General features: G+C 44.0%; 1 protein-coding gene across 1 annotated transcript in view; it reads left to right on the forward strand.

Moving 5' to 3' along the window:
* The window catches only part of LOC115469969 (xaa-Pro aminopeptidase 1-like), a 98,847-nt gene that overhangs the window by 49,305 nt on the left and 22,157 nt on the right, over window positions 1-27,385 (forward strand). The window contains 6 exon segments of the mRNA XM_030202778.1: window positions 1,692-1,773; window positions 3,708-3,918; window positions 9,735-9,824; window positions 16,147-16,197; window positions 17,780-17,838; window positions 25,677-25,754. Coding sequence (XP_030058638.1) covers window positions 1,692-1,773; window positions 3,708-3,918; window positions 9,735-9,824; window positions 16,147-16,197; window positions 17,780-17,838; window positions 25,677-25,754 — 571 coding nt within the window.

Raw genomic sequence — 27,385 nt, forward strand, 5'->3', positions numbered from 1 at the left:
AAATCCTTCTTATCTGTTCCCTTCTCCACTACTGCCAACTCCAGACTTCGCGCCTTTTGTCTCGCTGCACCCTACGCCTGGAATAAACTTCCTGAGCCCCTACGTCTTGCCCCATCCTTGGCCACCTTTAAATCTAGACTGAAAGCCCACCTCTTTAACATTGCTTTTGACTCGTAACCACTTGTACCCACTCGCCTCCACCTACCCTCCTCTCTTCCTTCCTGTTCACATTAATTGATTTGATTTGCTTACTTTATTTATTTTTTGTCTATTAGATTGTAAGCTCTTTGAGCAGGGACTGTCTTTCTTCTATGTTTGTGCAGCGCTGCGTATGCCTTGTAGTGCTGTAGAAGTGATAAATAGTAGTAGTAGTAGTCTCTTGTAACCAGAGCTAATATTGTGATGTCATAATGCCTCAGGCCACCAATAAGAGCCAACCTCATCAGTGATGTCACAATGGCTTGATTGTCCTATACTTGGCTCACTTTTATTACATAGCTCTTTGAGCAAGGACTGTCTTTCTTCTATGTTTGTGCAGCGCTGCGTACGCCTTGTAGTGCTATAGAAATGCTAAATAGTAGTAGTAGTAGTAAATTACCATAATCCATTGGACAGGGTGAACGCAACATTATTTATTTATTGCATTTGTATCCCACTTATTAGTAGGCTCAAAGTGGCTTACATAGTTCCAGAGTGGTGGTTACAGACTCCGGTGTGAACAGATACAGTATAGGGGTACTATTACAGTGACAAGTACAGTAAAGAACTATCGGGAAATAGGTTGGGGTGATTCGGACAAAATGTTAGGGTGTGATCATGCGTCGGGGTTGAAAACTGTCCGTTTCCTGATTAAAATGCCATATTTCATTATTCGGTGTTTATGTCAGATACTGTGGGGTATGCCTTCTTGAACAGGTGAGTTTTTAGGTTTTTTCGGAATTCTAGATGATTATTCGTAGATTTCAGGCGTTTTGGTGTTCTGCCTGATTACTTCACAAGTAGCGTGTGAACTGTTACAACCAAGTAAATAGGTGGTGGTAAGGGCTCAGGTAATAAATAGCTGCGTGCTACTTTTAATATTGGCGCACGGCCATTTACTGTCCCATTAAAAAAAAAAAAAAAAAAAGGCCTTTTTACCTGCTGCAGTAAAACAAAATGACCCGGTGTGTGTGCCAATTTCACATGCCCACACTAGCGTGGGCCACTTTTTACTGCAGCTTAGTAAAAGGGGTCCTATGACGTCTATTGTTAATGAACTTTATTCATTTATTTTTAACATATAACATTTGTTATACTTCCAAATTGTCTGGGTGACATCAAAGCAATTTACAATACTAGTAAGTAAAACAGAACAGAAAACAAGCATCAAACATCTTGTGTGCATTCTTTTTCTGTATACTTCACGGTGACCGTGAATAGAGGCATTTACATAGAATAGCCCGTCTTTAAAAGAAGTGCTATGGAATGATAGTGTGACTTGCACATTTTTTTAAAATAAAGAACTAAAATATAAATATTTACTGTCTCCATCTAGTGGTGAAATAGCAATACTGCATGGGCTTAAAATGACCTTTTCTGTTCTTTGGTGGTTTAGCTTGTTCATTCTCTAGGAGGTTTGTTCGCGTAATTACTTTTTCTGCCGTGCTTTCTACAAAAGTGTGAATGTAATTTTTTTTCTCCCCCTTCTCTAGGGCTGTTCAATCTCCGGGGCTCTGATGTGGAGTATAACCCTGTATTTTTTGCCTATGCCATCATTGGGACAGACACAATCAGGTGTTTACAGATCACTGAATTTATTTTAACAAACTGAGATGGTTTCTGTGCCAGGAACAATATTTGATGCCCAGTATTTTAAAGCAGAGCAGCTGCTGGCCGATATTCAGCATTATTTATCCAGCTAGGAATGGCTCCTGGCCAGTTAAATAGCACTTAGCCAGCTAAGCGCTAATATTCAGTGTGAGAGAGCTGGTTATTTTCGCCAAATATTAGTGCTTAGCACACGGCGTGAATTCTATAAATCATGCCTAAAAATTTGTGGTGGAAATGCCCCTATCTAAATTTACACATGGAACCCCCTTTATTCTATAATTGCGTGTGTAACTTGAATCCACTCCCATGATCCTCCCCCCCCCCCCCCCCCCAAAAAAAAATGCCCATGACCCTCAACATTTCTGCATCCTCTTTTCTGGGACACGCCTAAATACACATTCATGCACATGCATAATATTAATTGATTTCAATTAGTGCCAGTAATTACTTGTTAAAAAGGCAATTGGCATTAATTGGCTCATTCAATTAAATTGGGAGTGCACCCAAATTTGTGCATGAAATTTTTGGAAACTTTTATAATATTAGGGGTATAGTGGCTAACTGACTATATCGTGCGACATAACTGGCTAGCCGCAAATATATACACTTCACTGGCTAAGTTTAGCAGCCAAATCGGACTGCCTATATAGCAGTCCTATCTTTGGCTGTTATAAACTTAGCTGGCCAGTGCTGAATATTAACGACCGGTTAAGTTTAAGCTGGCCAAAAAACCCCCAGATATTTAATGCTGGTCACCATTGAATATCTGGCTTGCCTCCCACGGGTTCAATATTGGCCGGATGGTGATTCTTGTTTTTGATTTGTAATCTATCTTGAACTAGAATTTCTTGCTGGGTGATGTCACTTCTGTTACTCCTCCCACTCCCAGCAGAGATTTGGTTAACAGGAAGCATTATTTATCTTGTCCTTGTAAGTTAAGAAAGTAATTTTTTAAAGGCGTTTCTGCGAGTAAAAGCACTTTACCCACAGAAACAGGCTTTTGTAAACTTTTATCACCGATATTCACATAGAGTTGGCCTCATGCTGCCTATTCATGCGTAAGTTTACCTGGACAGAGAAAACGCATCTGGGGGACAGGATTGGAATGGGGTTTTGCATTTACACACATGATTTTGAAATGTTGCTTATAAAATATCCCTGCGGGTGTAAATGTAAGAATATACATTCCCTGAGGGAGTTGTGAAAATTCACTAACGTGTGCACGGAAAAATGTATGTACTTTCTACGTGTACACACTAATAAAAATTCATCCCAATTTATTACATGTTTAAGGGATAACTTTACTGCAGGTCTGGCTGAAGTTATTAGTAACAGTGAAATTCTAAAGGGCCCTCTTACTAAGGCGTGCCGAAAAATGGCCTGCGCTGATGTACGTGCATGCTTTGGGCACGCGCAGGTCCATTTTTAGCGTGCCTGCAAAAAAGGCCTTTTTATTTTTTTTGGTGGCTGAAAATGGACATGCGGCAAAATTAAAAACAGTGCGTGTCCATTTTCGGTATGAGACCTTACTGCCACCCTTTGACTTAGCAGTAAGGTCTCGCGTGTTAAACAGGTGGTAATTGTCAGTGTGTGTACACTACCAATTTCTGCTGGGTAAGCGTCACGCGGTAGAAAATTTCTACTAGGTGTTTTGGACGTACATCAAAAATGGAATTACCGTCCAGAGCACGTGGTAGCCGGGCAGTAGTTCCAATTTGACGCATGTTGTACGCACGTATGCGCCTACGTACCTTAGTAAAAGGGCCCCTTTTAGAAAAGTTTCAGAATTTATGTGGAGCAAAATTTAAAGTTTGTTTAAAAAGTATTGATTTATAACGTACTCTTTTCCCATTTACAGTGGGTCTACGGATATATAATGCTGATCATTTCCTCCTCAGGCTGTTTATTGATGGTGACCGCATGACAGACTCCAGCATCAGGTTGCATCTGCAGCTCAATTCAGATCCAGCTGCTGAGGAAAGAGTCCAGGTAGAACCGTATAACACTGTGCTGGCTGCGCTTCAGACGATCTGTGCAGGGCTGGCAGCGAAGGAGAAAGTGTGGATCAGTGAGAAAGCCAGCCACGCTCTTATCAGCACCATCCCCAAGGTTTGTGTTGTGTAGCTTAAGGAGAAGAGTGGGCCTGCATGGATCATTTGAACTTAACTGTCACTTTTTTTGGTAGTTTTGGAAACCACCTTGGGCAAAAGGATGTGTGTGTGTGGTGGGGAGGGGGAGCACTAAGTATGATCTCTCTTTATTCAGCATCAGTACTGGAATATTCTCAAAAAATATGTCCTGAACTCCCTCATATCTGAGTTCTTAGAAAAAAAAAAAAAGGCATTTTCTTTCTCTTTTGCTTCTAGTTGTAGGAAGAGATGGATAGTTCTATGGGTTTTCTTTTTAATGAGTTATGAATTTATATAGGTTATCAATAGAAATCAAACAAAATAAAACATGGAAAAGAAAATAAGATGATACCTTTTTTATTGGACATAACTTAATACATTTCTTGATTAGCTTTCGAAGGTTGCCCTTCTTCCTCAGATCGGAAATAAGCAAATGTGCTAGCTGACAGTGTATATAAGTGAAAACATTCAAGCATTACTATGACAGTCTGACAGGGTGGGAGGATGGGGGTGGGTAGGAGGTATGCATGGGGACATCAAAGCATATCATTGATATTCTAACAGGATGGGTGTGGATAGGTGAGGGGTGGGGTGATCAACAGAGAAATACAGCTTTATGGTTTACTAGTAAAAAAGGCCCGTTTCTGACACAAATGAAACGGGCGCTAGCAAGGTTTTCCTCGGAGTGTGTGTGTTTGGGAGAGTGTATGTGAGAGTGAGTGTTTGAGAGTCAGAGTGAAAGTGTGAGTCCAATCCATGCTCCTCTGTCACCTGGCCCCTCCATTCATCCCTATCCAGCAATTCCGCTGTCTCCATGAGGCCTGCCCTGCAATCCATATGCATCCATGGCCATCTGTCCCTTCCATTCATCCCTATCCAGCAATTCCCCTCTCCATGAGTCCTGCCCTTCCAATCCATGCTCCTTTGTCACCTGGCCCCTCCATTTTTCCCTATCCAGCATTTCCCCTCTCTGCCTGAGGCCTGCCCTGCAATCCATATCCATCCATGGCCATCTGTCCCCTCCATTCATCCCTATCCAGCAATTCCCCTCTCCCTGAGTCCTGCCCTTCCAATCCATGCTCCTCTTTCACCTGGCCCCTCCATTCATCCCTATCCAGCAATTCCCCTCTCTGCCTGAGGCCTGCCCTGCAATCCATATGCATCCATGCCCATCTGTGCCCTCCATTCATCCTTATCCAGCAATTCCCCTCTCCCTGAGTCCTGCCCTTCCAATCCATGCCCATCCATGCTCATCTGTCACCTGGCCCCTCCATTTTTCCCTATCCAGCATTTCCCCTCTCTGCCTGAGGCCTGCCCTGCAATCCATATCCATCCATGGCCATCTGTCCCCTCCATTCATCCCTATTCAGCAATTCCCGTCTCCCTGAGTCCTGCCCTTCCAATCCATGCCCATCCATGCTCATCTGTCACCTGGCCCCTCCATTTTCCCTATCCAGCAATTGCCCTGTCTCCCTGAGGCCTGCCCTGCAATCCATATCCATCCATGCCCATCTGTCCCCTCTATTCATCCCTATCCAGCAATTTCCCTCTCTCCCTGAGTCCTGCCCTCCCAATCCATGCTCCTCTGTCCCCTGCCCCCTCCATTCATCCCTTTCCAGCAATTGCCCTCTCTCCCTGAGCCCTGCCCTCCCAATCCATGCCCATTCATGCTCCTCTGTCCCCTGCCGCCTCCATTCATCCTTTTCCAGCAAGTCCCCTGTCTCCCTTCCATGACCCCCCCTTGCATCCATGCTCCTCTCTCTCCCATGTCCCAGCCTGGGCCGCCCTCTTCTTCCCCCCCCCCCCCTTCGCATCCATGGTGTCGTTTCTCCCCTGCCCTCCCGCTCCCATTGTTTTTCTTTTGTGGCCACCCTCTTCGCTCCCCCCAACATGGTTTTTATTTTTTTTTCTTGTTTTTAAATGTACCTCCGTGGTTCCGGCAGCGAAGCGTCAGGGAAGGAGGCGGTGCTCCCGACGTCTAGGTTTCCCTTCGCTGTGTTCCGCCTTCTTTTGACGTCATACTTGACGTCAGAAGAAGGCGGAACACAGCGAAGGGAAGGCTAGACGTTGAGAGCGCCGCCTCCTTCCCTGACGCTTCGCTGCCGAGCGTTGCGATTGGATGAGTGTCATTGCTCCGCCCTCGACGTCATCACGTTTGACGCGTGGGCGGGGCAGACACAATGCGATCTCACCCCCTTCACTTTTGGCTAACAGAGGCTTCATTCGAACGTTGGAGGTGCGTTTTATATAGAGAGATAATGGGCTAGGAACCCCAGATCCTTGTTAAGTCCTTTCTGTTGGGTGTTAAAATATTCAATCATTCTGACTTCAAAGGTCTTACGTTCTTGTATGATTTTAAAGTTACCTTTCAGTATTCTCACTGTGAAATCACTGATACAGTGTCCTGGTTCTGTGAAGTGCTGTCCCACCGGGGTGGGGGCCCTACTGGCTGTATTGTTCATGTGATGTCTATGTAAATTGAATCTTGTCTTAACTTTTTCAGTCGGCCCCTATTTTGTTGTGCTTCCTTTTTCATTTTTAAATGAGATGGAGGTGAGTGAGTGTCGGTTTACTGATCTGATTCTGCTGCTACATAGGCGGATAAAGACCATGGACTAGATTCTATATATCGCGCCTAATTCGGCACCGAAATGAAATTTGCTTAAGCGTATTCTATAAAGTATGACTTAATTTAGGTGTGCTTTAGAGAATAAGCCTAAATTTCCACGTGGCTTAGAGAATACGCTGAGCGCCGGTCCATGTGACTAAATGTATTTACAACCAATTAGGCCAAATAAAATCTGGTGTAAATCCTGACGGCAGAGCGAGTGTGTTCTATAACAGCGTGTATAGATTTTAGATACTCCCGTGACACGCCCAGTCCACACCCCCTTTTCAACTGCGTGATTAGAATTTACACGCACAGTGTTAAGGAATACGCTTAGCAAGTAGTGCACGTAAATTCTAATTAATGCCAATTAGTGCTGATTGGCTGTTGGCAATTATCAGCGTTGATTGCGCATTGTTATGGAATATGCTTTGATTTCCACACGGAAATCTGGGCACGGTATATAGAAACCCGGGACATATGGCCTATCCGGTCTGCCCGTCCATGCCATCTACTCTCCCTGTCACTCCCTTAGAGATTCCATATACTTGTCCCAAGTTCTCTTGAATTCAGATTCTGTTTTTATCTCCACCACTTCCACCGGGAGGTCATTCCATGAATTCACCGCCCTTTCCGTGAAGAAGTATTTCCTCAGGTTACTTCCTAGTCTGTCCCCTTTCACCTTCATCCTGTGCCCCCTCATTCCAGAGTTTCCTTTCAATTGAAAGAGACTCACCTCCTCTGTATTTATATGTATTTAAATGTCTCTATCATATCTCCCTGCTCCCACCTTTCTTCCAAATTATACATATTGAGATCTTTAACTCTGTCCCCATACGCTTTATGACCCACTCTATCCTGTTTATATATTTTTGAAGGTGTGGTCTCCAGAATTGTACACATTATTCTAAATGAGGTCTCACCAGCGTCTTATGCAGGGTCATCATCACCTCCTTTTTCCTACTGGCCATCCCTCTCTCCCTATGCACCCAAGCATCCTTTTAGCTTTCACTGTCACCTTTTCTATGGTGGTAGAAAGATGATGTATAAGTATTATCTTTATATAAATCCAATTTATTTGCTACAGTTTTCTTTTTCTTTATTAATTTATGAATTTTTTAAAAACATATTTAACAAGCAGATAAATTTATTACAGAAAAACTTTATTTGCTACAGTTTTCATCCGAATAATCACACAGGAAATGTGGAGAAAACTGATTAGAGTGTGTCGAAAGAACATAAGTCTTGTGTTTCCAGTGCTAGTGGTTTGATATCTTATTTGGTCTTCTCTGAAGGAAGATTCTTTGATATGACCTAGAGAGCTCCAAGTCATCTCTAGATAATTCTTATCACTAAAAGTTATCCGAGCCCGCACATTTTTCAGGATCAATAATACTGCTATTAGAATTCTGTTCCACAATATCTTCAACAGATATTTGTAAATGATTATAACCTGGGATTAGAACACGTCATGGATTCCTCCCCCCTTCCCCCCAATAATGTGGTTGGGAAAGAGCCTGTGGGTAGCAGTATATGGTAAGTGTACTTGTTTCTTGGCAAGTACATATCTGTCCACTATTAAATGGATCAGATACCAGTTAAATCAAATGGCACTGTCAGTAATATCCCCTAACTAATTAAGTACTATATAAATATTTAATTTAAGAATAGAGATGGTTGGTGAAAACGCAGCCAGCACAATGTGAGGGTAAGGAACTCATTTTCAAAACACTTAGGGGGCCCTTTTACTAGGCTCATGTTTTGGGTTTGCGCACATCCATTTTTCAGCGCACCTGTAGAAAAGGCCTTTTTATCATTTTTGCTTAAAATGGATGTGCGGCAAAATACAAATTGGCTCGCGTCCATTTTGGGCCTGAGACCTTACCGCCACCCATTGACTTAGCGGTAAGGTCTCTCGTGTTAACCGTGCAGTAATCATCTACGCGCATAGAATGATGATTACCGCCCCGTTTCTGCTGCACATCAAAAATGAAATTACCTCAAGGGCCACTTCACTGGCTTCCGATTAGGTACCGCATACAGTTCAAGCTTCTCCTACTAACCTACAAATGCACTCGATCTGCAGCCCCTCCTTACCTCTCTACCCTCATTTCCCCTTACGTTCCTACCTGTAACCTCCGCTGTCAAGACAAATCCCTCCTCTCAGTATCCTTCTCCACCACCGCCAGCTCCAGGCTCTGCCCTTTCTGCCTCGCCTCACCCCATGCTTGGAATAAACTCCCTGAGCCCATACGCCAGGCCCCCTCCTTGCCCATCTTCAAATCCTTGCTCAAAGCCCACCTCTTCAGTGTCGCCTTCGGCACCTAACCACTACACCTCTATTCAGGAAATCTTGACTGCCCCAACTTGACATTTCGTCCTTTAGATTGTAAGCTCCTTCGAGCAGGGACTGTCCTTCTTTGTTAAACTGTACAGCGCTGCGTAACCCTAGTAGCGCTCTGGAAATGTTAAGTAGTAGTAGCCAGGCAGTAACTCCCAGTTGATGCGAGTTGGGCGTGCGTAGGCGCCTACGCAGCCTAGTAAAAGGGCCCCTTAGACTTACAATTTCATAGGTTACTATGGGACTCATTTTTGAAAGAGAAAAACATTTAAAAAGTGTCATAAAGCAACATTTGGTCGAATTTCTTCTCAAAATATCCAGATCGTTATTTTTGAAACCTAGTTTGCAGACATTTATCTATGTAATTTGTTTGCAGTGTGTCCAAATCACAAGGGGGTGTTTTGGAGGCAGGATTAGGGCAGGCTTAGGGCATGCCTAATACTTGGACGTTTTACAGCCATAATGGAACAAAACTTGCCCGTTTCTACTCCTCATTTCTTTTCCTTCTCTCAGTCTGTTCCCCCCCTTCAGTCCTCTTACTCTCTCCATCTCTATTCCTCACCCTCTGTGGTCTCCCACCCCCTTTTGGAGTCTTCCCTGTTGTGTCCTTAGCCCCAAATGGGAGCCAAAGACCCCCATTACCTCCTGTCCCTGACTGGGGGGGGGGGGGGGGCAAAGATGTTGGCATTTCGCCAGCTGAGAAAATACATGACTAAGGTGAGTGGATTTTTGAAACCCTGACTGCAAAAGGTTTGACTGTCCCCGCTTTTGTTGGAAAAGCAGAGTAATATATAAGAAACAAGGCACTGTGTGGTTAATGTAGTTAATGATTCCATTTCTGCTACAGGCACACAGATTGCTGACACCATATACACCCATTTGCCTAGCAAAAGCAGTGAAAAATACAACAGAAATTGAAGGAATGAAGAGAGCGCATGTAAGTAATGGCTTATGCTGGTTTTAAACTGACTAGGTAGGTGGGGGGTAATTTCATAACATGGCACCTGTGTGAAATGTCAAAGATGCTGCTTTAGAGTTTCAGGTTGAGCAGTCCAAGCCGCACAAGCTAGTATGGCTCAGGATAAGCTGTTGGTTCATCATAGGTTGGAAAACTTTGATAGTTATGGGGACCTTTTACTAAGGTGCACTGAAAAATGGCATGCGGTAGTGTAGACGCGTGTTTTGAGCACGCGCAGGATCATTTTTCAGTGCACCTGTAAAAAGCCTTTTTAAAATTTTTGCTGAAAATGGACATGTGGCAAAATGAAAATTGCCACGCGTACATTTTCGGTCTGAGACCTTACCACCAGAAATTGACCTAGCGGTGAGATCTCACGCAGTAACTGGGCAGTAATGGTCTATGCTCGTAAAATGCCGATTACCGCCCTCGCGCCAGAAAGTAAAAATATTTTCCGGTGTGCATTGCGGACGCGCGTCAAAACTGAAATTACCACAAGGGCCACGCGGTAGCCAAGCGGTAACTGAAAATTGACATGTGTTGGACACACCTATACACCTACGCGGCTTAATAAAAAAGGCCCTTTTGTAAGGTATTTCAATTTGCTTGTGTTGAATTTTCCTTGACTTATGACTGTATTCACAAAAGATCTGTTTTACAGATTTTTTTTAAAGGAGAGACTTAATCATTCTGACTCTGGTTTTCTGCCTCTTCATAAGATTTATTACCTTCCAGTTCCTAGACAACGTTATTATTATTATTATTTGTATCCCACATTTTCCCACCAATTTGCAGTCTCAATGTGGCTTACATTTGCCGAAATGGCGGTTGCCATTTCCGTGTAACAGGATTACAAATGGTATTGCGTTAGGGTGCATACAGTGGGGGAAATAAGTATTTGATCCCTTGCTGATTTTGTAAGTTTGCCCACTGACAAAGACATGAGCAGCCCATAATTGAAGGGTAGGTTATTGGTAACAGTGAGAGATAGCACATCACAAATTAAATCCGGAAAATCACATTGTGGAAAGTATATGAATTTATTTGCATTCTGCAGAGGGAAATAAGTATTTAATCCCTCTGGCAAACAAGACCTAATACTTGGTGGCAAAACCCTTGTTGGCAAGCACAGCGGTCAGACGTCTTCTGTAGTTGATGATGAGGTTTGCACACATGTCAGGAGGAATTTTGGTCCACTCCTCTTTGCAGATCATCTCTAAATCATTAAGAGTTCTGGGCTGTCGCTTGGCAACTCGCAGCTTCAGCTCCCTCCATAAGTTTTCAATGGGATTAAGGTCTGGTGACTGGCTAGGCCACTCCATGACCCTAATGTGCTTCTTCCTGAGCCACTCCTTTGTTGCCTTGGCTGTATGTTTTGGGTCATTGTCGTGCTGGAAGACCCAGCCACGACCCATTTTTAAGGCCCTGGCGGAGGGAAGGAGGTTGTCACTCAGAATTGTACGGTACATGGCCCCATCCATTCTCCCATTGATGCGGTGAAGTAGTCCTGTGCCCTTAGCAGAGAAACACCCCCAAAACATAACATTTCCACCTCCATGCTTGACAGTGGGGACGGTGTTCTTTGGGTCATAGGCAGCATTTCTCTTCCTCCAAACACGGCGAGTTGAGTTCATGCCAAAGAGCTCAATTTTTGTCTCATCTGACCACAGCACCTTCTCCCAATCACTCTCGGCATCATCCAGGTGTTCACTGGCAAACTTCAGACGGGCCGTCACATGTGCCTTCCGGAGCAGGGGGACCTTGCGGGCACTGCAGGATTGCAATCCGTTATGTCGTAATGTGTTACCAATGGTTTTCGTGGTGACAGTGGTCCCAGCTGCCTTGAGATCATTGACAAGTTCCCCCCTTGTAGTTGTAGGCTGATTTCTAACCTTCCTCATGATCAAGGATACCCCACGAGGTGAGATTTTGCGTGGAGCCCCAGATCTTTGTCGATTGACAGTCATTTTGTACTTCTTCCATTTTCTTACTATGGCACCAACAGTTGTCTCCTTCTCGCCCAGCGTCTTACTGATGGTTTTGTAGCCCATTCCAGCCTTGTGCAGGTGTATGATCTTGTCCCTGACATCCTTAGACAGCTCCTTGCTCTTGGCCATTTTGTAGAGGTTAGAGTCTGACTGATTCACTGAGTCTGTGGACAGGTGTCTTTCATACAGGTGACCATTGCCGACAGCTGTCTGTCATGCAGGTAACGAGTTGATTTGGAGCATCTACCTGGTCTGTAGGGGCCAGATCTCTTACTGGTTGGTGGGGGATCAAATACTTATTTCCCTCTGCAGAATGCAAATAAATTCATATACTTTCCACAATGTGATTTTCCGGATTTAATTTGTGATGTGCTATCTCTCACTGTTACCAATAACCTACCCTTCAATTATGGGCTGCTCATGTCTTTGTCAGTGGGCAAACTTACAAAATCAGCAAGGGATCAAATACTTATTTCCCCCACTGTATATACGTGGAGAGCTACATGGAGACATACATGGAACATGATTTGAACGGGATAGCTCATGGTGTAAGTAAATACTATTTGCAGACATACATAAGGAAAAATACATTAAAGTGATGTAAAAATATCTCTAAGTAATAGATTAGATTGTACCATACATTAGGTCGTCGACTATAGGGAGACCCTATTCGACATACAGTTTAGAGTGGTAATGCTTGATTGTTAGTATCATAGAGATTAGGCAGTCGAGCGATAAAAGTTCATCTTATATAGATCAAGTATAATGTTAATGTTTAGTATTTAAGATGGATGTATATGGTATTCCTTCTTGAAAAGGTCCGTTTTCAGTAGCCTTCGGAAGATGGTTAGGTCTTGTGTTGTTTTTATGGCCTTCGGTAGTGCATTCCATATCTGTGTGCATATGTATGAGAAATTGGTCGCGCATATGGATTTATATTTCAGTCCTTTACAGTTAGGATAGTGGAGATTGAGGAACGTGCGTGATGATCTTTTTGCATTTCTAGTAGGCAAGTCTATTAGGTCTGACATGTAGGCTGGGGCTTCCCCGTAGATGATTTTATGGACCAGGGTGCAAACTTTGAACGTAATTCTTTCTTTTAGTGGAAGCCAGTGTAGTTTTTCTCTTAGGGGTTTTGCACTTTCGTATTTCGTTTTCCCAAATATGAGTCTGGCTGCTGTGTTTTGAGCGGTTTGTAGCTTCTTGATGATTTGCTCTTTGCATCCGGCATAAATGGCGTTGCAGTAATCTAGATGGTTTAGCACCATCGATTGTACTAGGCTGCGGAATACTTCCCTTGGGAAGAAAGGTTTGATTCTTTTAAGTTTCCACATTGAGTAGAACATTTTCTTTGCTGTATTTTTCGCATGGTCTTCCATTGTGAGATTTCGGTCAATTGTGACTCCCAGAATTTTCAGGATCTCTGAGACCTTAAGTGTATAATCTGGGGTGTTTATGGTACCCAGATTAACATTCAGTTGTCGATGTTCCTTCTGATAGGCTAAATATTACTCAAATTGTGGAAAGCTCTACTGAAGAAGTGGTTTCCAGATCAACATTATTGGCGACATATGATCTTTTTACTACAGGATAAAGAGGCTCTTTTGCATTTTGGATCCTACTTTTTTTTTTAGCAGGGAAAGTGTCTATACTTCCTGATATTTCGAAATGGACTCAAGCACGTAGGAAGAAGTTTCTAGCATATAAACCATGTGTTATTTCCTTGGGAGCTAGCTTCCCCGTAAATGTTTAATTTTGTTGGATCAGCATACCTATGTGTTTTACGAACCCCACCCATTTACAGCTTCTCGTAGAAGGTAGAGTGGTTTGATTGTCAACTCCCTTGGTCTCTTTAATGCCACCTTAAGAACTGCATGAATTTAATGCCACCTTAAGAACAGTGTGGTGCGGTCTGTATCCTGAGTTGTATCCTGGTGTGTTTGCTGAGAATATTGAGCCATCTGTTTCAGGCACCAATTGAATATCTTTTTACAGAGAGGCTGTGCCATGTTTACCACATCCAAATTTGCTACTAAAATAAGAAATGTGAGGTTTTCCTGAACATGGCCTTTGTAGCAAACTGCTCTCTATTTGATCCCTGAAAACTCCCAGAGGTCTGGCTCTCAAAATATGTAAATGTTTAGGCTTGGTGTATGATGTAGATGTAGCTGAAGGATATTTATTGTGGATACGCTGATAACTGGAACTTCTTGGGGTTCTTGAAGACTGAATTGAGATCTTTGTTTCATTTTCCCTCTTGTACAGACTCCATAGCACTTGTGGTTTGGGAAATCCTTGCTTGTCTCCCCATTTTTTCCCCATTATTTACAGAACCCAAGCAACCTGTCTGGAAGACGTGGAGGGGCATAATCGAACGGGGACGACCATCTCTAAGGGCGCCCATCTCTAAGGACGTCCCGGCGAAGCGGCAGGGAAACCGCTATTATTGAAACAAGATGGGCATCCATCTTTCATTTCGATAATACGGTAGGGGATGCCCAAACCTCAACATTTTAGGTTGAGCTTAGAGATGGTCGACCTAAATGTTGAGATGGGCAACCTTAGAGATGGTCGTCCCCGGTTTTCAGCGATAATGGAAACCGTAGATGCCCATCTCAAAAATGATCAAATCCAAGCCATTTGGTCATGGGAGGGGCCAGCATTCGTAGTGCACTGGTCCCCCTCACATGCCAGGACACCAATCGGGCACCCTATGGGGCACTGCAGTGGACTTCACAAATTGCTCCCAGGTGCATAGCTCCCTTACCTTCGGTGCTGAGCCCCCAAACCCCACTCCCCACAACTGTACACCACTACCATAGCCCTAAGGGGTGGAGGGGGGCACCTACATTTGGGTACAGTGGGTTTCAAAGGGCTCAGATTTACCAGCACAAGTGTAACAGGTAGGGGGGGATGGGCCTGGGTCTGCCTGCCTGAAGTGCACCCACTAAAACTGCTCCAGGGACCTGCATACTGCTATCATGGAGCTGGGTATGACATTTGAGGCTGGCATAGAGGCTGGCAAAAAAATTATTATTATTATTTTTTTTTTTAGGGTGGGAGGGGGTTGATGACCACTGGGGCAGTAAAGGGAGGTCATCCCCGATTCCCTATGGTGGTCATCTGGTCAGTTTGGGCACCTTTTTGAGGTTTGATGTGAAAAAAAATGGACCAAGTAAAGTCGACCCAAATGCTTATCAGGGATGCCCTTCTTTTTTCCATTATCGGCCGAGGACGCCCATGTGTTAAGCATGCCCCAGTCCCGCCTTCGCTGCGCTTCCGACATGCCCCCGTGAAGTTTGGTCATCCCCGCGACGGACTGCAGTTGAGGATGCCCCAAATTGGCTTTCGATTGTGTTGATTTGGGCGACCCTGAGAGAAGGACGCCCATCTCCCCGTTTGTGTCGGAAGATGGGCGCCCTTCTCTTTCGAAAATGCCCCTGACATTCTCTCACTGACCAGGAGGACTGGAGAGGTGTCTACTGAGACTTGACATCCGGGCTCTTAAATATGAAAGAGTTGGCATAGTAATGACAACTGTGCTTCCTGTTTCATCCCAAATCCTTGCTGGTCCTGCCGAAAGGAGACTCTGATGTCATGTGGAGACCTGCAGCCTGGGCCATAGGGGAACCAGGGCTTTACACAAGCCTGGTAATACAGAGTTGGGTAGTAGCAAGTTTGGGGGTTTGTACAGGTAAGACATTACACAAATTCCATGTCATTAACCGGGCATCTGCATTTAAGCACCCCTTACAGAATACTAGGGCTAAGTGCAAGGGGTGGATCATAGGTGGGGACCCCCACTTACATATGTAACCTATTACTAATCATTTCTATAGCGCTACTAGACATACACAGCGCTGTACACATTATATGCAGGTACTTTCTGTGTCCCTAGAGGGCTGCGATCTGAGTTTTTGTACCTGGGGCAATGGAGGGTTAAGTGACTTATCCAAGGTCACAAAGAGCTGCAGTGGAAATTGAACCTAGGATCAAAGCCCGCTGCACTAACCACTAGGCTGCTCCTCTGTTTTGCTTGCTGCTTTTTACACGCATTCATGCTTAGGGTTGGTGTGGCTATAGGTAGGTAAGTGTTTGATGCGCGATGATGCAGGTTAGTATTCTATAATGACTTCTAAGCATCCAGGTGTCATTTATAGAAGAGACTCCTATTGCTTGATCTCGTGGCACCTGTTGTAGAATTGCCCCAAAGTGACAGGCTAGGAAAATGGTGCTTGTCTTCCTGCTTTTTGTATATGCCTATCCAAGAACCATATTTGGCTGAAATCTTTCCCTCTTTCTGCTTTGTGTAGGTTAAAGATGCCGTTGCACTTTGTGAACTTTTTAATTGGCTGGAGAAAGAGGTATCGTATACATGTTTCTCCTTACAACTTGTGGATAGTTTTTATTCCACGGTGTAAAATAGTAAATGAACACTAATTTGGTTTATTACCTTTCCCTTTAAGCCAGTACATTCTTTGTGAGAAAGATGGAGCCTTTCTCTCCTGGGGTCCTGTACTATGTATCATCAGCCCCTTCTATGCCCAGGTGACTTGGGCATTAAATTGTGGGATAGTAGGCGTGTACGATGCCTGTCACACTTGATGTCTAGCCCTCAAGAATTCCACTCACAAGCTCGCTAATTGAGCAACCTTAACGACTTTGTGAGAGGGGCCACTGCTTCTGCAGCCCAGGGCAGGCCCTAAGGAGGGACAGGGGGGAAATGGGGTCTAAGAAGAGACTAGAGGAGGGCAATAGGGCTGTTCATTTAACACATTTTAACACAGTTAACACGTTAAAATTATCGCCTTAATCATTTTAACTCATTAATTGCATCGTGCAGCTCTCTCCTACCGCTGCCCCTCCCTCCTGCAGCTTGTTGTGTAATACCTGCCACCATCGTACACTGACAGCCTTTTTTTCTCTTTCCACCCCATTCTCTGGCGTCTCATCCTTCGCCGCCCTCCGAACTTGTCTGGTGCACACAGCAGCATTAGGCACATACTGCTGCACTCCTCTGTAACTGGAGCCTTCCCTCTCTAGCGTCCTACTTCTCTGATAAAACTTCCTGTGTCCTGTTGCAGGAGTCAGATGCTATGGAGAGAGGTCTCCGATTACAGAGGAGTGGAGCAGCGTGTGCTTAACGTCGCCAGGCGTACAAAGCAAGTTCGGAGGGCCGTGCGGAGTGGGGACTGAAATGCCAGAGAGTGGGGTGGCAGGAGAGAAAATGCTGTCGGGGGGGGGGGGGGGGGGGGTGGAGACTGGAGGAAATGGTGCCCACGGAGGGGAGGAGAATAGAGAACAAAGGAGAAAGGAGATGGTGCCAGTGGATGAAAGGGAAGGAACACAAACAAGACAATATAAGGAGGAAGAAAAATGGCAGAAAGTTGAATGTGAAAGATGTTGTAGGGGAAGAAGAGAGGAGGAGAGAAAAGAGTGAAGATAGAGGAGGCCCTGAAAATAGAGTTCAGAGCACAGACAGAGAGGAACAGAACCAGAGACGAAATAAGATGATTAGAAAAATAAAATCACCAGACAACAAAGGTAAAAAAAATGACTTTATTTTCAGTTTAGTAACTGAAGTACAGTATGTCAGTTTTGAAAATTTACATCTACAGTCTATATTTTTGTACTATACAAGTGAAAATGTGAGGGGGGGGGGCACTTTATTTGATTAATCATGTAGTTAAAACCTTTGATTGATGTACAGCCCTAAAGAAGAGCAAAGAAAAATGAATTGTGCCCCCTCATTTGCACTTGTGAGACAATTCATGGGGAGGGTGGAATGCAGATGTGTGGGATGCACATTCACCGCACCGGTATGAACCATTCTAGCAAGTCTCTGGTGTAATTCTTGAGGGAATAGCTTTGAACAGCATGGAAATGTATGTGTATCCTTCTAATGCAACTGCTGGATTTTTCACTTGTATTTTTTTTGCTCTATAGGTTCCAAAAGGAACAGTTACTGAACTGGTAGCTTCTGATAAGGCGAGGGAGTTTCGCAGGTGAGGCACCTTCTGTGTATTTTCCTTGTGTTTTGATTATTGTTTTGTGTATATTGTTTTAACTTTTTTATCCATTATGATAGATCTATGTTTTATAAGCCACTTAGAGTGGTAGATTAATGTGCAGTGTAAATATTTTAAATAAATGTTTTGTTGCATTTTATCTTGTTAATATTAGGAGGGGGTGTAATGGGGTAAGTTGGGAATTCGAATATGTAGAGCTTCATCATTGCCTTTAGCATTTTACCTTCTTGCTGGTTGTTTTTGGTTATTTCCCTGAACAATTCAGTCCTCCTTACTGACTGGATAGCAGTGTCGTAGCTGAAGTCATTTTTGCTGGGTTCTCAGCTCCCTCACAGGGAGTCGCCCTGCATTGGAAATTGCTGCCTCTATGCCCCTACCCAAGGTTGGAGGAAACCAGCTTTCTGATAATCCAAACTTTTAAGATCCAGAATCTGGGACTCTACTACTACTACTACTACTGTTTAGCATTTCTATAGTGCCACAAGGCATACGCAGCGCTGTACAAACATAGAAGAAAGACAGTCCCTGCTCAAAGAGCTTACAATCTAATAGACAAAAATAAAGTAAGCAAATCAAATCAATTAATGTATACAGGAAGGAGGAGAGGAGGGTAGGTGGAGGCGGGTGGTTACAAGTGGTTACGAGTCAAAAGCAATGTTAAAGAGGTGGGCTTTCAGTCTAGATTTAAAGGTGGCCAAGGATGGGGCAAGACGTAGGGGCTCAGGAAGTTTATTCCAGGCGTAGGGTGCAGCGAGACAGAAGGCATGAAGTCTGGAGTTGGCAGTAGTGGAGAAGGGAACAGATAAGAAGGATTTATCCATGGAGCGGAGTGCACGGGAAGGGGTGTAGGGAAGGACGAGTGTGGAGAGATACTGGGGAGCAGCAGAGTGAGTACATTTATAGGTTAGTAGAAGAAGTTTGAACAGGATGCGAAAACGGATAGGGAGCCAGTGAAGCGACTTGAGGAGAGGGGTAGTATGAGTAAAGCGACCCTGGCGGAAGACGAGACGGGCAGCAGAGTTTTGAACCGATTGGAGAGGGGAGAGGTGACTAAGTGGGAGGCCAGCAAGAAGCAGATTGCAGTAGTCTAAACGAGAGGTGACAAGGGTGTGGATGAGGGTTTTGGAAGAGTGCTCGGAAAGAAAGGGGCGGATTTTACGGATGTTGTAAAGAAAGAAGCGACAGGTCTTGGCGGTCTGCTGGATATGAGCAGAGAAGGAGAGAGAAGAGTCAAAGATGACCCCAAGGTTTTAAGCCAAGGAGACAGGGAGAATGAGAGAGCCATCAACAGAAATAGAAAACGGGGGGATTGGGGAGGCTGGCCTCCAAGCTCTCTGCGCTTTGCTTAAATCGGTTAATATCTTAATTAATGTTTCTTAAAAGCAATTGTGCAAATGAGCTCAATGGCTGTAGAGAAGGGATGTGCAACACTAGCCCTTTGGAATCACAACATGTGTACTGTCCTTGACACACATCACTCACAAATAAATTAACCCCCCCCCCCCCCCCCCCCACTTAAATATCACAACTAACCAGCTAACAGAACACCATGAGAAACAAGAGCAGACCCTTTTGCGGTTCTAGAATGTTAGTTGGCCATTCCTGCTTTAGGGGCCCTTTTACTAAGCCGCGTAGGCGCCTACACATGCCCAACTCGCGTCAATTTGGAGTTACCGCTCAGCTACCGCGTGGCCCGTCCGGTAATTTCATTTTTGACTTGTGGTGAAAATCGGGCGGTAACTCCGACTTTGACGCGCTTAGGCGATTACCACACGGTTAATGCTAGAGACCTTACTACTGTCAATGACTGGCAGTAAGGTCTCGGACCCAAAATGGACGCAATTTTTATTTTGTCACGTTCGTTTTCGGCAAAATTAAAAAGGCCTTTTTTTTTACAGCTGCACTGAAAAATGGATCTGCGCACGCCCAAAACACGTGCCTACACTAGCGCAGCCCATTTTTCGGCGCACCTTAGTAAAAGGACCCTTAGTGTTTAATGTGGTAAATGTTCATGGAGCAGATATGAGGCCAGAGTGGCTGAGATTTGGTCACAGCAGTAGCACACAGCTTTTAGGGGAGAGATGAGTAGCAACCCATTAGTTACCCTCTGTGAATGTGGGAGAGGCTTATTACTTTTACTGCTTACATTTAAAGTACTACCAGCTGTACACAGTGCTGTACAGACGATGTAAGAGACAATCTGTGTCCCATAGAGCTTGCAGTCTGCTCACGACAAAAGCACATGACAGTACAGGACAAGAGGATCTAAGAATGTATTATATGGTCAAGATATAAAAACAGCTTTCGAAGAAATGAGTGGTTAGTCTGGATTTGAATATGGCCAGAAAGAGAGCAAAACACACCGCCTCAGGAAGTCTGTTCAGGCCTAGTGTTTAGAGTAGAGGGTGAGATCAGGGAAGCTAGGGTTAAAATCTTGCTCATCCCACTAATAGTCTTTGTGACCCTGGCTGGAGACACTTCATTGTCTCAGGTAGCAACATAGATTGTAAGCCCTTTGGGAAGGAACCCGTGTACTGCATCTGAACTGCAACTTTGTGTTAATCGTGAGTTTCAAAAGGCATATAATTAACTCCAGAATCCAGATCTGCCCTTCCCGCTACTACTGTTTTCCTGGTGGATAGATGCAGTGTTTGTGACTGCTGAAAGAAAAGCAGTTGTGAAAAATTGAGATTTGGTTTATTCTGTGCCGCCTTCAGCCACACAGACAAATGACTGCACTGTACTTTTCTGATTGTGCTAAGCTTTTGTATGCGGTGGATCCCCATTTCCCAGCACCTAGGCACAGATAACCATATCCATCAGCTCAGTCAGAATCTGTCTCTGTAGGGCTGCAGCATCATGAACCTTCATTCACAACTGCTTTTGACCAATTAGGATCCATTTCTCAGTCATCAAACTTTATACATGACTAGAACACTTTTAAATGAAATAGCTCATGCAAAAACAAAGATTAAACCTGCCAAAAATCTGTCTCCATGGATCAATGGCGAACTGTAAGAGGCAAAAAGAGCATGCAGGCATCTAGAGAGATATGGTCCAAAGCAAAAACAGAAGACAACTGGAACGACTGTCGAAAATTGCTAAAGAATACAAATATAAAATTTAAAAAAGCCAAAACTAACTTTTATGCTAAATATGTAGGTGAGTTCACGTTAAATACCAGAAAGCTCTATGCTTTGGTTAATAATCTACTTAATACACAATCCCTGACCGTAACCAATAAATCTGCTCCCTCTGCAGACCAACTAGCAAATTACTTTGAGGAGAAAATTAATAAAGTTAGACAAGAAATCATCAATATCGACAAATACATTCTTCCATCTGTCAGTTCTGCTGTATGCCACCCAGCAGACAGAACATGGTCTGACTTCTCTCTTCCCACATTGGATCAGGTAACATTTTTTTCTATCCAAGTACGTGGCTTGGATCTCTTTCAGGGGGAGAAAACTAACAACTTATAGCAGCAGCTTCAGAGAGCATTTTCCATCTCACAGATAGGCTGCAGAGAATACCTTCTCCTGCTTTAGACTTAGCCTGGCCTCAGAATGACATCCTATAGTATATCTCCTATCAAACTGAGCTCTCTTTTTCATCAAGCACTGCCATTTCCTCCCCTCACCCTCCCCACTGACAGTTTGAACTTCGTGGGTGTGGCTTGGATCTCTTTCAGGGAGAGAAAACTAACAACTTATAGCAGCAGCTTCAGAGAGCATTTTCCATCTCACAGACAGTGTTGCCAGGTGGGCGGTTTTACCGCCCAATTGGGCGGTTTTCCGCGACCCGCCGCGGGAAATTTTTGCCCGCGGCGGGTTGCGGTTTTTTGGGCTGGTTTTTGTGCTTCGGGCGGTTTTTTCGGCCGCGGGGGGCGGGGTTAGTGACGTTTTTGGGTGGGGTTAATGACGTTTTGGGCGGGGTTAGTGACGTGGGAGGCGGGGCCGATGACGTGGGAGGCGGGGCCGATGACGGGGAGGCGGGGCCGATGACGGGGAGGCGGGGCCGATGACGTAAGAGGCGGGGCCGATGACGGGGAGGCGGGGCCGGTGACGTGGGAGGCGGGGCCGGTGACGGCGGGGGCGGGGTTTATGACGGCGGGGGCGGGGGTGATGACGCGGGGGTGGGGGTGTCAGGGGCGGGGTTTGTGTTTGGGCGGTTTTTGGGCTGTTTTTTGGGCTCCAGTGGGCTGGAAAAAAAATTTCCACCTGGCAACCCTGCTCACAGATAGGCTGCAGAGAATACCTTCTCCTGCTTTAGACTTAGCCTGGCCTCAGAATGACATCCTATAGTATATCTCCTATCAAACTGAGCTCTCTTTTTCATCAAGCACTGCCATTTCCTCCCCTCACCCTCCCCACTGACAGTTTGAACTTCGTGGGTGTGGCTTGGATCTCTTTCAGGGAGAGAAAACTAACAACTTATAGCAGCAGCTTCAGAGAGCATTTTCCATCTCACAGATAGGCTGCAGAGAATACCTTCTCCTGCTTCCACCCACCCTACCCCTCTACCCACCCACCCACCCCTAGAGTGACATGTCTTATATAACCTCCCTATCAACCCACTCATTACTTTTACATCACCCATTTCTATTCTTCTATCACCTTCTCCCACTACTCCAACCAGAGTTACACCTAATCACACTGACCACCCTTCAACATCTTCTGTCCTTCTGTGACTGTTCTCTTGTGCTTGACTGCTTAAATATTTTAAATTTAAATGCTTTACTTTTTGTCTATTAGATTGTAAGCTCTTTGAGCAGGGACTGTCTTTCTTCTGTGTTTGTACAGCGCTGCGTACACTTTGTAGCGCTCTAGAAATGTTAAATAGTAGTAGCATCACAATGTATTTTTAGACACATGTCCCAGCTGTCTTCTAAGGTTAGTTCTATCACCTATCCCAAGGCCAGTGGAAGCGAAGCATCTAATTATATAGACCTGTAGACTCTATTCCTTTATTGGCAAAAGTAATGGAAGATTTAGTCAGTTTATGTAGTTTGTACAGGCCTTCCATCCTTTGTAGTACAAAATTGGGGTTCCAGCCATCCTTTAGCGTTGAGACAGTGCTCACCACCCTTATTGCAAATTTCAGAAAAGAGTTTTGCATGGGCAGAAAAATCATAATTTTACAATTTGATATGTCCAGTGCCCGACACAGTTGACCATAATATATTGTTATACTTATTAGACCACTTTGGTGTTAGTGGAACTGTCTTAAAGTGGTTCCACAGTGTCCTAATATCAAGATCCTACAAGTAAAACAATTGGGATATAAGTCCTCACCCTGGGATTCTATATGTGGAGTTCCATGAGGCTGTCCTTTGTCACCCATATTATCCAATATCATGATGGCACCAGTAGGTTACTTAATGGAGGCTCACAGATTTAATTCCTTCATCTGTGCTGATTATGTCACCATTTATATCCCCTTTAAAAGGGAATTACTAGAAATTATACATGAGATTAAAACCATTTTAGATCTGATAGAATCCTGGGCATCCAGTTTCAAACTCAAATTGGGAAAAGAGTACATTTCTTATATTTACCAACCCCTATCAACCCATTTCCTTAAAAAACTTCATTATTGACAACACATGATCAATTAATGAAAATCACCATTGACCAGCATTTATCATTCGAAGGTCAGGTTGCAAAGGCGGTCTTGAGTGTCTTCCATACACTATGGAACTTAAAAAGGTTGTGTCCTTTCTTCCCAAGCTCCACACTTTGTACTATCACCCAATCTCTGGTACTATCCAAATTTGATTATTGTAACACCATATATGCGGGTATTAAAATCTCATTCCTTAAAAAATTACAAACAGCAGCACACAATACCGTTATCAACCTTGTATGCAGTACTCCTTGCTTTGAGAAGGCTTCCTCTGTCTTGCTAAAATTTCACTGGCTTCCCATAAATGCCAGAATCACCTTTAAAATATACACGACTATTTACCAAATCATATATGGTTTATCACCCTCCTACATAGTAACATAGTAGATGACGGCAGAAAAAGACCTGCACGGTCCATCCAGTCTGCCCAAGAAGATAAATTCATATGTGCTACTTTTTTTATTTGTACTGTCCTCTTCAGTGCACAGACCGTATAAGTCTGGCCAGCCCTATCCCCGCCTCCCAACCACCAACCCCGCCTCCCAACCACCAGCTCTGGCACAGACCGTATAAGTCTGCCCAGCAGTATCCCTGCCACCCACCACCGGCTCTGGCACAGACCGTATAAGTCTGCCCAGCACTATCCCCGCCGCCCAACCACCAGCCCCGGCACAGACCGTATAAGTCTGCCCAGCACTAGTCCCGCCTCCCAACCACCAGCCCCAGCACACACCGTATATGTCTGCCCACACTAGCCCCGCCTCCAAACCACCAGCTCTGCCACCCATTCTAGGCTAAGCTCCTGAGGATCCCTTCCTTCTGCACAGGATTCCTTTATGTTTATCCCACGCATGTTTGAATTCCGATACCGTTTTCATCCCCACCACCTCCCGCGGGAGGGCATTCCAAGCATCCACCACCCTCTCCGTGAAAAAATACTTCCTGACATTCTTCTTGAGTTTGCCCCCCTTCAATCTCATTTCATGCCCTCTCGTTCTACCGCCTTCCCATCTCCGGAAAAGGTTCGTTTGCGGATTAATACCTTTCAAATATTTGAACGTCTGTATCATATCACCCCTGTTCCTCCTTTCCTCCAGGGTATACATGGAGCAACTAAATGATTTACCGTCACATAATACAGTAAAAACATCTAGAGAATACCTCACACGCTATTATCCAAACTGCAGAGGCCTTTCTTACAAATCAGTTCTTGTCGTTGTCTTCACATATCAGAATACCAAATTTTGGAATTCTCTACCCAAGCAATTCAGGTACTTTAGAAAATTATCTGAGATTCCATAAATTGGTAAAGGCTTTTCTGTTAAGTACATATCTTTTCAAAAGCAAAAAGCTAATGTTGCCGTCTCTCTTTTATGTTTTAACATAACCAGTACTCTAGCCTAACTTCATGACAAACACATAATTCCCCTAATATGTTAAAATGTTATAATTATCTAAAAAGTAGCGTGATCAGCAGAACACTTTCAAGACACCGTGGAAGCGAGTAAGAGATAATCAAACTTTATTTAAAAAAAAACAGTGCACTGTAATTTTTTATGCATTGTAATTATATATTCCTTTTAATTTGTAGACTCCCGAAGCAGGCGTTTTTCACCCAAACACGACTCCATGTCGAGTCGTTTAAGAGTCTAAGTTTTTTTACACTGTTTTTAAAATAAAGTTTGATTATCTCTTACTCGTCTCCAAGGTGTCTTTGAAGTGTGTTGATCACGCTACGTTTTGGGTTTTTTTTATCTTTACCCTCGTAGCAGATCCAGTTTCGCCACTTTTTTTTTTTTTTTATAAACTTATAATTATCTATCAATTTTTGAAGTTTTTCTTGAATGTGAGCGACTTCGAAGCTGAACTTGTTTGGGATAACGTAGGATACAGATAATAATAATTACTGTGTAGTGTTTGAGACTCCACAGCATCTCCAGGGGAATGGGGATGGCCATGCCAGCAGTTCTTAATGCCACTTTTGGAAAAAGGTGAACTGAGAGCATTTAACACCTTCAATATTTCCCTTTTAGCCAGTCCTCCAGAGATGCCCACATTTTGTGTGTGTATAGGTGGTACAGTGGATACAATACTGGTTTTATAGAACAAACAGAATATTAAACCTGACCCAGTATTCTTTTTTTTTTTAATATATTTAAGTATAGACAAATAATTAAACTTTCTTCCAGCCAACAGGAAGACTTTGTGGACTTGAGTTTTGCCACAATTTCAGGCACAGGACCCAATGGTGCAATCATTCATTACAAGTAAGAAAACTACATTTTTCAGCTCAAATATTCTTTTATGATGTTTCACACGTTGTACAGGGGTGAAAATAATCTTAATTTTGCTAAACTGTTTATCTCGGATGGTTTGAAATGCATTCTGTTCTGTCAATACACATAATGATTTAGGGTTCTTTGAAATAACATAGTAACATAGTAGATGATGGCAGAAAAAGACCTGCACGGTCCATCCAGTCTGCCCAACAAGATAAACTCATTTGTGCTACGTTTTGTGTATACCTTACCTTGATTTGTACCTGCCATTGTTAGGGCACAGACCGTATAAATCTGCCCAGCACTAGCCCCTCCTCCCCGCCTCCCAACCACCAGCCCTGCCTCCCCCCACCGGCTCTACTACTACCACTCAACGTTTCCAAGGCGCTATCAGACTCACGCAGCACCCAATCTCGGCTAAGCTTCTGAACAGGATTCCTTTATGTTTATCCCACACATGTTTGAATTCCGTTACCATTTTCATCTCCACCACCTCCCGCGGGAGGGCATTCCAAGTGTTCACCACTCTCTCCGTGGAAAAATACTTCCTGACATTTTTCCTGAGTCTGCCCCCTTCAATCTCCTTTCATGTCTTACAATAATGATTTTATGCTTGAAAGAACAGCAAAGGTTGTCTGTCAAGATTTTATTTGTAGTTTAAACCAGAAAAATGTGCTTTTAAAGCACCTGCTTGGGTGACTAGACTAAGTACATGTGCTGGATGTCGTATGTGGATTTCAGCAATCTTTTGGTACTGTCTCACATAAGAGGCTCATATAGGAACTGAATGGCTTGGGGGTTTGGACTTAAGGTGATAACCTGGGATAAAGAACAGCAGGTAATAGCTAATAGAATTTACTTGGGGATAAAAAGGGCGATGAGTGGAGTGCCTCAGAGTTTGGTCCTGGGACCTTTTCTGCTCAGCATATTTGTGGGCGATTTGGTGGAGGGGGTTAGAAACAAAAGTTTGCCTTTGTGCAGATGACACCATATTCTGCAATAGAGTAGGTACTCCTGCATAGGAAACCAACTGAAAAGTGGTCAAGGGATTGGCAGATTCAGCGCAAGAAGAAAGCAAGCTCATGCATTTGGAGTGATTATATCTGATCTAAAGGGTAGCAAAACAGAGTGATACGTTGGTGGCTAGAGAGAAACGGGTACATAGGGAGAAGTATAGGGCAGGATGTCGGTGAGACCTCATCTGGAATATTGTAACCCTTCTGGAGGCTGTACCTGTATACAGATATGGACATGGTGGAGGCAGTCTTAGAGAAGGGCTACCAACATGGTGTAAAGCCCATGTGTGATGAGACTGAAGGAATCTGATAGTTCAGATACCTCAAAGATCAAAATAATACACAAGAATCAAACTTTTTTTTCAGTGAACCTGAGATTACAATATAAGGCTGCAAGGAAGTAGCCTCAGGGGCAACAACAGAAAATATTTCTTAACTGAAATGAAGTGGTGGAGACAGAGTAACTGGGATAAGCACGGGGGATTCCTAGATGCAAAGAAGTGAAGGGAAAACCTGAGAACACCTTGGGTCTATGGCTAATGCAGGTGAAGTCAGATTCTCAGTGATCTAGGAGAGGTGCGGAGGTGATATTGTAGATTCTGT

Source organism: Microcaecilia unicolor, chromosome 5, assembly GCF_901765095.1.
Source record: "Microcaecilia unicolor chromosome 5, aMicUni1.1, whole genome shotgun sequence".
In the NCBI taxonomy this organism is placed as follows: domain Eukaryota; kingdom Metazoa; phylum Chordata; class Amphibia; order Gymnophiona; family Siphonopidae; genus Microcaecilia; species Microcaecilia unicolor.